Source organism: Xiphias gladius, chromosome 1 (assembly GCF_016859285.1).
Source record: "Xiphias gladius isolate SHS-SW01 ecotype Sanya breed wild chromosome 1, ASM1685928v1, whole genome shotgun sequence".
Lineage (NCBI taxonomy): Eukaryota > Metazoa > Chordata > Actinopteri > Istiophoriformes > Xiphiidae > Xiphias > Xiphias gladius.
In genome coordinates this window covers 32119355-32134679 of record NC_053400.1, presented here as the reverse complement: position 1 = coordinate 32134679, position 15325 = coordinate 32119355, and the positions used below count along the sequence as shown (strand labels likewise).

Here is a 15325-nt window from a genome sequence, read left to right as displayed (position 1 = left end):
TTGCAACCAAGATGGTATAACATTTACACCTCAACAAGGCAACAGCAACAATGTTTTACATGCTATTTCACACTGGTACTGGCAGTTGTTTTTACTTTTATGTCCCCCATAAAAATGGAATAAAAACTCTAAAACTCTAAAATATACTTTTGAACTCTTTCATATGCGGTAATGGCTGAAAAAGCACACATAATCGACTGCTGCCGGGGTTTGGCTGTTGAACTACCACAAGAGTCTTGGGTGCTAGAGGTGGTGCAATCAGCTTGGGACCGCAGACTTTGGTTTTCCATATAATGGTAGGACGGTCCCTTTCAAGGGGTAGAGAAGGTTCGTTGAGCTTCCCGTCTTTGTCGGCAGAGGTCACCTGCATCCAGGTTTAGAAATCCAAACCATTTTCAATTCACCAATTTTGTCTGACCTCTCTTCGCCACAACGTCTTCGTCTTCGTCTGACTCTCCTAACGGTCACTCATGTTTACGTTTCCAACAGCGTGTGTTTTTCTTCCCTCGTTTTGGCCCACTGCTGTAGCCTAATAGGGTGATTGCACAGATGAGGGTTGACCCAAAATAAAAACAGATACAAGTACATTTATCATAAATTACTTGTCAGTTCATCATGTTATTTTGGGAATGTTTTTTTTTTTCAAAATAATTATCTGGAATGCTTTATCGCCCAGCCCTACCAGCACAGCAAATCTCTAAACATTCTTGATAATTTCGAAGAGTTCCTGATTGTATTCTAAACAAACATCGGCAATATAACCAAATCTGTCGTTTTTCTTAAATATTCCTATTTATTGTGGGCATGTGTTATAATGTAGAACACATTGTAATGTAAACAGCCTGAGCGGAGGCACTCCTATAGACGTCTGCACTTGTTAGTGTCAAAACAGAAGCAGTTGGCCCATCTGTATTTGGTGGGTGGTGTTGGTTCCACATATGTACATACTGTACATTCACGTGTCCTTACGTATACATGGTGTGATCAAAATGGTGTAAAGGTCACTGTTGAGAGAGACTGTCCGTGTTCTTGTTGGTGCCAAAATAGACAAGACTGTCCAGTCAGGTTTTGGTCACCAGAAGTGTGTCTGAGCGGACACCACAGCATCTCCTTCACAAATGCGTTTAATTTGTCAGTCAGAGGGAAGTCCTCTTTGTGGCTTTGCATTGTTTGAAGAAAACACTGCATTTGTTTGAGCAGGCACGTGTTTTACGGAAGCTTCAGAAGTCATGGTAGTGAAACAACTAGTGCAAATTATGACACAGAAAAGCATGGACCAAACAAGACCTGAAAAGTATTAGTCTCTAGGTCATTTAGGATAGTGGTTAGTCTGTCACTTTTTTGGCTCCTTACAGGAAAAACAATGACAATCAAGGGAGATTTCTTTGTGCATATGTGTTTGTGTACAGCTGGTTACAACTTGGTCAGATATACCCTACATGAAATAAGCAGAATCTTGTAAAGTTTAAATGTAAATAAAATATGTTTTGATTTATTGTTCTTTGAAAAACTGACAATATTTAAGTCTTTGAAATACTAAGGCTTGGCAGTTGTGTGGTCCCCAGAAAAGGACAGGGCTCTTTGTGGTTACCTTGTTGGCCCGTTTCTCAGAGCCAGCCCTGCATGCACTGAGAATCAACTAAGTCTGGCAACCTTCAAACTAGACCACCATCTTCTATGGAAAGAGGTTTAAATGAGGAAAAGGAGCAGTGCAGCATCTTGAAAATGAAAATGTGTAATGTGATTTGTTGTTTTGGGTGGCTATAGAAATACTGGGCGATTTTTGAGTTGTATCCCAATTTTACAGTCATTGCTTGTGTAGTATAGAGGAATGGCTGCTCATTCATTCTTTTCTACATTCCGGCACACAAATTAAGCGTGGCAATTATAGTTTGGGAATGATCCCACCATTATTGCTGTTGATACTTGTTAAGTAAGAGCACATGAACCAGTCAGCTAACCAGTTTGACAGGATTGCTCCCTCTCTTCCTCTGTGTTTGGAGAAACCAAAAAGGCACCCTTTCCATATAGTTTGTATTTGTGTAGGTTTGAAAAAGGGGCTTATCCCATGTTTTGTGTGAGAGGTGATAAGTGATAGCAGGGCTCCAGTCTTTGTAAATCTGTCTCACTGCTGATAATAAGTTGTCCAAGGCCTAAACAGATGCTATGTGGAACAGTGGCTGGCCTTGTGTGGCACCCAATCTCAGCTTTAATTTATTTTTGTTGATTGGTCAACATTTTCAACACCCCTCCCCAATCAACTACCCACAGAGGAGCCTCTCTTCAGAGCAGAGGAGCTCAACTTGCAAACACTAAAAGAATGACTTTCGGCAAAACGCCACCCTTCTGAAGTCCTGCCCTTCCACAGACAATGCCAGGAACTCTGGATCGGCAGTCAATTTAAATCAAATAACACTGTCATTGTTTCATTTAGCATTTGAAAAAGGTAACTCTATTGTTGACTCTCGTCTTTCACCACAGTAGGGCTTGACAAAAATGTGCTTACAATATAAATGCTTTCTTTTCTCTTGGAACATGTTAAACTCTCATCCTCTGAGTTTTTATGTCATGCATTTGTGCTTAGAGCTATACTAAGAACACATCTTGTTGTATTTTTAAAAGCCAGAGTGAAGAAGTGGACTTAGGATGGTTTTATACTTGTGAGTTTCAAGTGAGATTGTAAATGTGCTGTATTCATGTGTCTTCTGTTTCTTTCTTTGTGGTTATATCAAATAACGTGAAGAATATACATTTATCTCAGTGATGTTTCTGTATTTGTGCCAATAATGTCCTTGACAAAAACCCACATAGAGAGCTCTCCGTATGGAGCGGTGTACCTGTCCCCACCTCCGGACAATAACTGGAGAAGGTGAGTAGTACGTCTCTTGAGCTACTGACAGAATGGTTATTGTCTTCTCTCCTTCCTCTAATGAGAGTATTTTACAACAGGAACTGTTTCCTCTTGCCAGCCTGTTTCCTGTATCAAGCTTCTCTCTGCCTACTAGTACTTTCTTTCTACATCCAGGTACCAGCCATCCTGATCAAACACAGAAATGTATGTCGAGAGCAGCACTGAGGCAGGGTGGCGGGTGGAGCTGTTGGCCTTCATTGTTTCTGCAGAAATGCTTCAAGTATCAGGATGCTGTGTTAGCCCTGGGAATGCTGCATCTAACTAAGGGTGTTTGACAGATAGCCTTTTGCTTTAAAGGTCATGCCCAACAGCAGTAGTCCTACTGTTTAGGGATTTTATGTTGTCACAGGACCACGGCTCCGTGGTACAGAATCTCCAACTTCGCAAACATTCAATAGCAGTACCTACTGAAACGCAATGCTAGACTAGCTTGCCTTGATGTGAGCGGCAAGATCTGATTTCTAGCTCTGGTTGTGGCTACATAGAGCAGTCAGTGTATTGGTAGACAACTTTTCGTCAGTGTTTACAAGGGAGTGAATTATGGCTCTGCGATAAAAAGCTCAGCCAAGCTCCTCCCTACTCACTTTGCTCTGTCTCCACACTTGTGTTTAGTATGCTGGCTATTGGCTGGCTGCCAATCACCCTGCCTCATCTTCTTCCACAGCGTCGAACCAGACATTTGCCAGACTCCTTGTTGAGTGTACTGTAACAGCTTGTACTATAGAAGTGAATAAGGCCCACGCCCTCTTGTCATTGTTGACAGCACAAAACAGGTTGGCTGACAAACGTCCTCACGGAGCAACCAGACGTCAGTGTTTTCAGAGTGGGTGTATTTCTGGGAGGGCCATGTGGACTCTCATGTTTAGTTTAAGCAGCACTGCTTTGTTTCAGACTGTGTTTCTCAAAGAAACATGGAGCATCTTGTCATATAAACTTCAGTTAGAGGATGAAAAAACGTGGCTACCATTTTCATCTGATACGGTTTTCTGTCATGAAGCCACATGCAGGCTTGGCTAGTATGCCTTTCATTCATACTCTATATGAAGTGAACCTCTGAATTGATGGGATGAATCTTTCTGTAGTGTAAACCTGTTTGTTATATGCCCTAAAGTGACATGGTGTCTGTCTGTTGACATACAGTGATTACCCACAGTCTGTTTTTGATTGTAGAGTTTTTTCATGCAACCCTGTAAAATGACACACAGTTTATCTCGCCTCTGTTCTACTAATGCTCGTCTCTCCCTTTGTTCGTTTCTTCTCTTCCACCATTCCCCACCGTAGCCTTCTATATGTGATTGGCATCAGCTGCGTCAAGTCTCTGCAGGCCAAGCATAGCCTCCTGCTCCAACCTGCAGCAGATTGTCACAGTGTGTAACGGGGATAAACTTCCCCCTCAGCAGTGAATTTTGGCCCACTTCACTGTCATGGGCAGAGATATACATGTTAGTGCCTTAGTGCTGGTTTACACTGACTGTGTCCGAAACAGACAAGAGTCCAAAAGCATGGAGAACACCCAGACCTATCTGATAAATGTCGACCTATTCACTTACCATCAGAGAATTTTACACAAATGTTAGTTTATTTGTCTTTTGGGTTGCTCTTTAGTGTTGATTATGTATGACCAGCTCACTGCTAAAACAACATTTTGATTTGATTTACATCTAATCTTTTCTAAAGGTTCAGCCAAGACAAACAGGAATACGTCTCACTGCTCTTCCTTATTTGTAGTAGCTCACTGTACGGCTAATAAATCTTCCTGAAATGTTGCCTATCAGGATCTGGCAGCGAATTAGACTTTTATGGTTTATGGCCGATTTTACAGAGTGTGGTTTTTAAAGTGGTGTGTAAAATAAGTGAATGGATAAAGAAGGTGAAGATGACTGTGACAGAGGAGTAGTAGAAAAGAACTTGTCATACTTGAGGTGTAACTAGAGAAGAAGAAAAAACCAAGAAACCCCAACAGGCATGACAAGAATCTCACATTTTTAAGAACCAATTAACAGTACCATTGTAGAACGCAGTTTAGACCATTTAAGGTGAAACTCACATAAAAATAGAGTCCAGGATGTCCCTTAAAGAACTGGACAATACACCATCATATTCTACTATAGCAGCACCAGCGTTCTACTTCGAAAAAACAGGGTTTCAAATGCATATCCTAATGCAGTTCTAGCATGCAGAATACTATATGTTATTATTAACTTTTCGATGTTTGATAGCTGCATAATTCCTGGGTGTTATGTGTAGACCACTGAGTTCAAGCTGAGCTCCACAATAAAAATATCAAATTTAATTGCAAACTGTCATTTAAAAGTTCTGGAACCAGAAGCGATTGTCAGGGTGATAATCAGAACACGCACAGCCGCGGTCTTACCGTGGGATTTAGCCTGATGTAGTCCGACTCAGCATTTCTAAGCATTAGTTCCCATTGAAACCTAGTAATTTCACAAATTTTATCATGATTAATGTCATTACAACAGCACTATTTCGCAAGAGTGTTCTTTTCCTTTAGGCTGTATATGTTTATGAAATGAATGTACAGTCAGTGTTGTCTTTTCACTCCAAGACCACTGACTGATCTTGTAGCTTTAGAGACATAACACACTGTTGGAAAGGAAATGGGAAATCAGAGTCTGGGCTGAAGTCTTGCCAGATTAGAGAGAACCTTCTTCCAGTAACCTTCTGGGAAATCCCATTGAAGAAAATTCTACAAGATACTATTGTTAGTACTGTATATTGTACACACTACCGATCAAAAGTTTTAGAACTCCCCCATTTATCCAGTTTTAATTGAAATTTAAGCAGTTGAACTCCAGTGAAAAACCTTAAATGGTACAAAGGTAAGCAGTAAACTAACAGAGATTTAAAAAAAAAAAAAAAAAAAAAAAGAGTTTAGAAACTGAAAAATAATGTAAATTGTAGATTTTAAAATTTTCAGGAATCAACTAATGGGTTGACATGTAACAGCTTTTCTTTAGAAATGGAAGTAAATTAAGTCTTGAAAGTTGTTGCAAACAGTTCCTAAAGGTGCCCCAACTTTTGCTGATTACTTACAAACCCTCTGTCTCTATATAATATTGCTTCCAAAATGGTGAGAAAAAGGCAGTTAACAAAGGAAGTTTAGACTAATGGGTCACGGCTTCATGCTATAGCAAGATAACGACCGAAAACATATCTTCAGGTTATGTCAGAATAACCTTAGAAGAAAAGAACTAGACCACAGGCTTCAAATGATGGAATGACCAGCATAGTCTCCAGTCTTAAACCACATCAAGCTGGTTTGGGATGAAGTGGACAGATGAGTGAAGGCAAAGCAACCTACAAGTGCAATTATTTCCAAAAGTGTGTTCGACTGTTGAATAAGACAAAACATTGGATTAAATTTTATTAAAAAAATTTCACTATTCCTTTTATTAAATCTCCAATTGTTCATTTGGTCTATACTTAAATATCTCAATGTACTCTGAAATAAACAGTGTAAATTTCAATAAAACTGGAAAAATTGAGGTGTTCTAAAAACTTTTGACCAGTAGTGTATGTATAAAAACCATTCTCCTCTTGTTCAAAGAGGCAGTCAGTGGCTCAAGTTAATATCCATCCATGGAAATGGTCTTAGGCGGTTGTGTTGTTGCAGTTAGAAGCAGATTCCCTGCTTCTCAGGGGAGACTGGGGCGGTAAGTGTTTACAACGCCAACCACATCTGCACTGCATTACTGCCAGACAGCTCTGGAGAAGAGCCACAGTGCTTTTTAACTGCTTCAGTGCTTTAACTACCACAACGGTCATCACCTATCTGCTGTACACCCACCTTCTCCTGCAGTAAGGATTGGCATAAAGCAAATGTTTATAATTTTGCTCCTATTTTGAAATGCAACATTTCTGAAAGCATTTTGGTTTCAAATATATACAATATATACTTTTTTTTCTTGTGTGCGTGTTTGTATTAAGATGACTCTTGTCAAGCTTCCCAGCCTCGGTTACATCCAAACTTAAAGGCAGTGGGCAAGTACTAAGGGATCATCAAGCATGACAGAAATGCAGGGGAACAGAGCTGTTCACATAGCCTTTAACCGCTCCATGACCAGCAGCCTGGCCAACAGATCTTATCCTCTCTGGATTTTGTGAGGCTTTTTTTTTTTTTTTTTTTTTCTCTCTCTCTCTTTGGGGGAAGAAAGTAGTGATTTCCCAACTTTATTCATCTGTGGTGATTCGGGCCCCGATTTCTGATATCCAACATCTGTTCTCTAGAGTCAAAGCAAAATTTAATGCTTGCTTGGAAATGAGCCATGTCAAAGAATATTACTCAATGCTGGTGTCTGGGAAGAGATGCTCTTAAACGGGCTTGGTTCCTGGGGGTGCATCAGGCATCAGACCTGAGTACAGCCCTGGATGCGTCCCTTCGGAGACCATCTGCTTCAGGGTCAGAGCTTCAATCCAGTCCCACGCCCTCCTCTTCTTCCATTCACCCATCTTTGGCCTGCTATTCCTGTACCAGCCTCTCTCGGGATCAAATCTCAGACCAGGCTCCCTGGAGATTGTTATGCAGAAAGGCCTTCCAGGGGAGAGATCTTAAATTTCCTTCTTCTGCCTCTTTGAGAGAAGTGGTGTGATGATTCTCGAGGGCTTTTATCATCATCTAGGTGGTCTGATTTCTATTTTTTATATAAAAAGGGATTTTTCACCCTAAAATCACATCACAAACCTGCTGCCCTTACAAAGCAGGCGCTCCAGAGTAACTTAAAAAAGAAAGCACTGGCCAGTGTCAGATTTACAAAGCTGCATATATATATGACCATTTTTGCATCAGTTTTTCCGGCTACCCCAGTTGACTGTCAATCCGTCAGTGTGATTTGGTGTTTCAACTTTTTAAACACACGGCAGTAACAAAAATAAACGTCAGAGGGATATTTGTTGTTGGATGGGTCGAGTGCCACAGCTCACCTGCATTCCATAGCCTACATCATATCTAAATATAAATATCGACTACACCCTTCAATGACAGGTATAGTAGCTAGAATAGGTGACGCAAAACATGTGGAGGTATTGTAGTTTATGTACTTTGTTTTTATACTGCTTATCAAATGTCACAGTGCATGAAAGTTCATGAAAGGACCCTGCCGTGTCAGAGATGGCTCCCTGTAGTATGACTGGAGAGTTACAGGCTTTTTGGTTTGTCCAGTTACAGACCTGGCAATGTGGGTAATAGCCCTGGGGTCCCAAATCCCCAGTTGCCCAGATGGTCCCAAGATCAGTGTATGGCAAATTGTTCCTGGTAAGTTGATTAGCTAAAAAATTTGTTTGGTAGTATGCACAACTGAAGCACAAATTTAACTGAATTGTAAGGGATTTAAGGCAGCTCCTGAATGTTCACAAATCTTGAGGGCCTTTTGATTCCTTTGTTATTTCAGTTGATATTATATTTACATTGCACATTTTTCCAAATGTATTTGTGCTCAATCAGTTTACCACCAACCAGCTGGCACGGCAAACCTGGGGATAGATAACATTCCAGTATAGGAGTACTGGTTATTTTCTGGGGCTCAAGAAAGATTACAGTATAATAAAGCTGGCTTGTGTAGTCGTAGTCGCTGTAGTTGCTGTATGCTATACACTTGATGGGTAATTAAAGGCAACAGGGTACATACACAAATGCACAAAGAGTGAGAGGAAGGGGGGTCAACTCACAGCGTGCTTTTGCCCCAGCCTCCCTAGCGAGTTAATCCAGCCCTTTTGCCCAATATTCCTGTAATAATAATAATAATGACACCGTACTCACCAAGTTAATTGCAGAGATCTTGGAATGCTGTAATGTCACAAAAAATATGTCGGGACAAGAAAAACTCACATGAAGCGGTCAAGATAATCTGTCTGTCTTAACTGCTGGCTTCTGTCTGATCGTATGACTGGTTGTGTTTTTTACTGAGTCTGACTTAATTCTAGAGATATTGTGCTCCCAGATATCAGCAATTGCTGTAAGTTGAAATAAATCGGAATGATCCTCTAAACCTAAGTACTATAGAACCTTTTGGACTAAGACATCATCACGTTTCTTTAATTAAAGCTGACAAACAAGAAAATTCTGCAGCAGTATTCTGGTAAGCAAGCATGCCTAGAACATGACCAACAGCGGGGGAAGAAGATGGTGTAGTCATTCACAGGAAGTCCATTTGAGTTCTTCTGTGGACCATTTGTAATTTTAGAAGAGTAGTTCTGCCCGTGAGAGAAAAACAAACTGGTTGCCGCTATGTACTTCCATTCTAAGGAGGAGTCAACACCCCTTTTTGCTGAACACTTCAGAAAAACCCACTTAGTCACTGTACCCACTTCATCGTTTCAGGCTTTGACAATGACTCTTCACATCAAGTTGTTTACGTTTTTCTCTTTCTGGCCAGCCAATTCCCCAGAGAGCAGGTTGTGTTGCACCAGTTTTCTCTGCCCATTAGATACGGGAGAACAGCTTGTAAACTCCTCCTCAGCTCCAGGTTTATAAACCTGGCTTGTAGTCATTCCTCCCCTTAGCGATCCTGTCTGTGTTTGTCTTTATTTTTTTCCATCTCATCTGTCTTCACTCTGCCCTTAATTTATTCTGTATTTCCATTTTCCCCAAATATAAAATGGTCTTGTGCTGTATCAGAGTATTTTCCAGGGTCTTTTCTTTTTTTCCACACCTACGCCAACACAGATACAACGTATTTTTTATCGAAATATTTTCTCTGCTCCTTAAACTTTAGGGCAGGAGCCAGGGGTCTCTGCTTTCACCCAGTAAATTTGTCTGTCATGCTTTTCCTCTGTCTGTCTTTGAAGGGAACAGCAGCCATGGACTGAGGAAAAACGGCCTGGGTTTAGATTAATATCACAACTCAACAGGTGACCCTCGACCCCTCTCGCTCTCTGTCTCTGTCTCTCTCTTTCCTTCAGTCTGTCTTTACTGCTTCATCCCTTGCTCACACAGAGGCCAACAATTCTGTTCTTTGTCTTTTTTTCAGTCTATCTTGGCTACACAACGTCCTGGTTTCTATCCTTTATAAATCTCCTCCTGATTTGTAACATATCAATAATCCTCTCCTTTCTTCCTTTGAAGCAATGAGAATGAGGGCCACAAAGTCTCGGCTAAAGACTGTTGTGGTTGATTCATTAATCATTTTTCTCTTTGTAGTTTTCCACTCATCTTTCCAGTTTGGTAGTTCTGAAACATTAATCAATAGTTCCTCTCTTACTAACCTAGCTTCAGGACTCACGGCTCCTTCGCAGTCTAACATCTTATTCACATTTTCTTACTTTCAGCCTGATAATTCTTCAATTGTTGTATTTGAAAATCATTTCTTAGTTTCCCTTGCCAGTGCAAGTCCAGTTTGTGTTGACAACTGGCAGCACATAGGCAGTGCTATGGGACCGACACAAAGATGAGTTCTGATTACATGACCAAACTCAATTGTTCAAAATTCACATAAATAAATGTGCTTTGTTCTGCAAAACTTGAAACAATTGTAAGTGGTCCACAGAGTCCAATTTTAGAAGTTTCTTTCATAAGGGTATAATTGAAAATTTGGGGAAATTTTCTGATTCGCTGTCTTACTGAGGGTTGGATGAGAAGATCAGTGTCAACTTTAGCCCTGTATGTTCAGCACAGAGGTAGCTCCAATGCATGTCTATTTGAAATGAACTGACGATTGGCTGAAAAAGCAGCTCAGAGTTACAAATGTGTGTGTGAAGCTGGGAATTTCACTACAAGGACAACAAGACAATACAAAATGCTTGTACATCATTTGAATTTTTTAGATAACATTGCTGATATGAAACCAATTTCAGCACAGTTACCTAAAATATTTCTACTTTTTTGATATCTTACTTTGAAAAATATAGACAATTTTCCACAAATCCCTTTTTTTTTGTCATTTAACAAAAGATGCCAGTCCTCTCAAAGATCAAATATTGTCTAAACACATGCAGCTGTATATAGACCTGAAACATTATGAGTTTATCGACAGAAAACAAACCAGCATCTATTTTGATAACCAGTAAATCATTTAAGCCATTTTTCATGCAAAAATGCCAAACATTCTCTGGTTCCAACTTCTTAATGCTGCTTTTTTTTTTTGTTGTCTTTTATAATAATAAACTCATGATGTTTGGGTTTGGAACTTTTGGGTGGACCAAACAAGCTGTTTGAAGACATGAACGTAGAATTGTTTTAATTTCTGACATTTCATAGACCAAACAATTATTCAGTTAATCTAAAAAAAAGGATCTGTAGATTAATCAATAATTAAAATTATCTTCTTGTAACCCTAGCTGCAGAGGGGGAAGAAACTGTGTAAATAAAATTGATTTTAAATAATTAGACGAATGATTAGAAAATACAAGACACATCTAACATGACATTTGATGCCAACATTTAGTGCTTGACAGATTTTGTTACCAAACATTTTTAGGGGTTTATAACCAGCTCTTACTAAGTGTTTGGTGAGACACATCTTGTTTAATGCACAGAGATGAAATTGACATCGATCTTCTTTCCTAACTCTCTTTAAGATAGCAAATATACTAATTTCCCAAAATGCCAGTATTATTAAAAGATAACTAATTGAGGCTGTAAAAACATGATAAAACTCATAATGGTTGCCACAGTGAAAAGAAATGTTCACCTTGTTGTTACCTTGGTGTTTAATGTAAAACATCATCAGCAAATGATGTCCATTATAAACAATGAGTGTTCCAACATTGGACTGTGTGATTTTCCTTAGATATTATTTTGTTTGCATGTTTTGAGTTTAAAATGTGACTAAAAAAAAACACGTTAACTATTAAGACTGGTGATCTTTCTGCATAATCTTGATGTAAATGTTTATTTACGTATTTCCTATTTACATGGCATAATTACACCAGTTTCCTTTACATCTGCCCGAGCAGGCAAACAATTTATAAAAAATTAGGTCGTGTTAAAGTCTTAAACAGCTCTAAAATCTGGTCTTAAGGGACAATAGGAGTGATGTGTAATCTTCTATGCTAATTCTATCTGCCATCATTGACAGAATAAAACCAGCTTTTAAAGCTGCCAGGTTTGTATGGATCAAACTTAAGTGGGATTACAATAATTTGCTACAATGAAGAAGGAAAGCAGCAATGACGCATGAAAGAAGCTATTGAGGCTTAATGGAGAGCACTAGACTAAGCTCTCAGCTGGAGTGATATAGGACTCAGGGGTTTGTGTGGGTTGACCTATGCAGGTGAACATGTGTAAGTGTGTCAATTAACAGCTTATATTGGACTCTATACATACAACCGAAGATACTGATTTCAAATCAAATCGAACTTTTGTGGTTGTCAGTTTAAATTGACTGTTGAACAGAATATTTGACATGTCATTACTGAAACAGCTAGTGGAAGCATTTTGTACAGAATGCATCCCTGTCGAATCTGTCACTTCCAGGTAAAAGCTGTCGGAAAATGATATTCTGAACCTTTGAGTCGTCAGTTTCCCTATATTATCCAGTATCAGTATCATTATGGATAACAAACCATAGCATGTTTCTGTTAAGTGCTTTAAGGGGATTATTATTTCATATCTGAGCCAAAATGTATGTTTATTATCAGACTGTTAAATATTTAGTCTTCCGCTGTGAGAGGGTTTATGTGTAAGGTCAGTGTGAGCCTGCAGACGAATGCAGCCTGTGTGGAGGCAGAGCAGGAAGCAGAATGACTCACTGACCTTATGGTCCTGAGAAATCATCTGCCTCTGTCCAAGGTGCTGGAACACTTTGCGTAATTTTCCTCTTCCTCCTACACAGAACCAATTCAGACTCTGCTCTCCATACGAGCGCTATGAACCCAAACCCTCAGGACCCCTTTGGCATGAACCAGCAGATGGGTCGATGTCCCCCACAGCGTAATGGTGAGAGTAACACACACGCAGCACAAGATACTCACCCTCAAAGAGAGCAGTTGTTTTACTTGTTTGTCTGTTGGACTGTTTTAAACTTTAGTCATCCATGTTGTATAAGAAATACTCTTGCTGAAATGTGTCCTTAACTCTACGTCTACGCTTATGGAGGCCTGCACATCAGCTCCATCGTTTGGACACAGTGTAAAACCTCACACCGCATAGATTTTTAAACCAATTATCTAGTACAATGCTTGAATATTTTAAAAAAAAGGCTCATAAAATCCCAACACCCTAGGAAACACAGAGGAAATTTTTTCTATAATCCAGTTGATCTCATTTTCTCAAGTCACTCTTATTGGCCATCCACTAATCTTACATCACCAGATCTCCATCTCAATAAGGTCACCAGGGTCTGGTGAAAGACTAAAGCAATAACTGGGTAGAAAATTTAAAGTCCCCCTCCACTCAAAAATGTGTTTTGTTCATTGTTACGTAACTTGGATGTTTGAGCTTCACTGCGCAGAATGATGCATGTGCAGAGTTGGACACTAGGAGGCTGCTTTCACGCCGAGTTTCTCCGTGCTCACCTTAAATCTCTGTTTAAGACATGCAGGTACGAGCTAATTTCACAACAAGTGTGGAGGCCACTCAATGGTCCAAATATGCAACTTACACTAGTGTGATGTGGAAACTTGAAAAGTCCAGCAGTTAAAACCTCCTAAATGAAAAATAATTGCCGTTTTAAGAATTTTAATGAAATAATCTTATTTTTAATCTTATCGTGTTTTTTTTGTTGTTTTTTTTTTTGTTTTTTTTTCTTTTCAACTTTTATATTTTAAAACATCTCTGGACGGGGGCTTTAAGCTTGTTCTAAACCATGTATTGTCCGATTAGCGGCAACATATATTTTCCCTACAAAGCAAAATTTTGGAATTGACATTACAGTTAAAAAAAAAAAAAAACTGTATAAGGTAAAAGTTATACAGACTAAATCTCAAGTATCAGGTCAGTCATTATTGTCATCGCCTGTTACTCTACCGGAGCTGCTACCTTTGACAGCTGATCAGTAGCCTCACAGTGATTATGGAAAAAGATCTCCCCATTCAGATTTCCAGTCTGGCTACATTGGATCAACCATGAACTGGTGAATTAAAATGATTAAATATTTCATGCCTGTTTAATTATTACATCCGTATGGTAGTTTTGCAGTCCTTTCTATTTTTTTTCAAATTTTTATACTTTGACAAAGGAGCCCTGTATAAAGTAGTGTGTTTAAAATTCTGCAAGGGCTTGATTCGGGTGCATGTGCTGCTGACCTGTTGTGAAAGAAACTTGTGTTGTGTTGTTGTGTCATTTCATGGAGTAAGTGTGAACGACCATGATGAGCAGAGCTGACAGAATCTGTTAACAGATGAAAGGCAGGTGGAATAATCACAGTGTGACGTGTGCACCGCCAATAAGGGCAGGAAACAGTCTAGAGAGACTAATTAAGATCTACTTGTGTATGGAGTGTGTATGTATCATCCAGTGCCTTATACTTTGTAACGGAGGTGCATCCCCGTGAGAGCAGAAGTCCAGGTCATTGCAACACAGAGCCAACATGCATTTTAAAACTAGATACCCTCGCAGTCACATGCAGTATGCAGGCTGCTCCTATGCTGGGTCCATGTCATAGTAATCGTGCTAGTTTATGGTGTTTGTGTTTCTGTTCCCCTGGTCATTTATTAACAGAGAACACAGTCCATTCAGCCAGCTGCTTTTCAGACCCACCGGGTCACTCTGAGCTCAGTTACACATACCACTATCAGGCCAACAGAAATGTTCTGTCTGTACCTTAGTAATTGGTCCAATGAGAAAAAAACAAAACAAAAAAACTCTTAAGTCAGGAAATTAATCTTCCTCCCGCTCTTTTCTCACACTCCATCCCTTCACTTGCCTCTCTAAAGAGCTGTTTCCATCTGAGTGTCCAGTGTGTTTTCGACAGTGTTTGTCACTTCTGTCTGCTCTTAGCGCTGATGAAGTGTGGACTGGATGAGAGAGGTGCTCCTCCAGTGGATTACTACACACTCTGTTTAGCCAACAAGCTTAAACAGGATATTGCTTTAAGATCTGGGCCAAGTATGAGTTTCACGTACAAACAGAATCAACACAGTATAGATATATGAATTACAGCACGCTGTCGGTGGTGCTTTAAATGGCTCAGTTGGAAATGTTGGTGTGTGTGTGTGTGTGTGTGTGTGTGTGTTGCTTACAAAAATAGCTGATATCAGGTATTTCATGTTTATGATTGCTTCCTGTTTGTTATACCCATGTCCTGTTAAAATCTTTTGTGGGGCTGCAACTACCAGTTATTTTAATTATGGATTAATCTGCCAATAAGTTTCTCCATCAATCGTTTGGTTCCATATAATACCCATTACAAGCTCCTGGAGTCCATGTTCTGTTAGAGTAATACTCCAAAACCTAAAGATACTCAGTTTACTTTCACAGAACACTAAGAAAACCAGAAAATATTTCCATTGGTATTCTTT

At 39.6% G+C, this 15325-nt stretch overlaps 1 protein-coding gene across 4 annotated transcripts in view; it reads left to right on the top strand.

The window, feature by feature from the left end:
* crtc3 (CREB regulated transcription coactivator 3) overlaps window positions 1-15325 on the top strand; it is a 39911-nt gene that overhangs the window by 10099 nt on the left and 14487 nt on the right. For 2 of the 4 annotated variants that reach the window (XM_040124204.1, XM_040124197.1), the window contains exons 4-6: window positions 2808-2869; window positions 9716-9778; window positions 12700-12803. In XM_040124204.1, the coding sequence (XP_039980138.1) occupies window positions 2808-2869; window positions 9716-9778; window positions 12700-12803 (229 nt within the window). The remainder of the gene's footprint in view (window positions 1-2807; window positions 2870-9715; window positions 9779-12699; window positions 12804-15325) is intronic. The other 2 variants (XM_040124222.1, XM_040124213.1) reach the window with 1 other exon arrangement.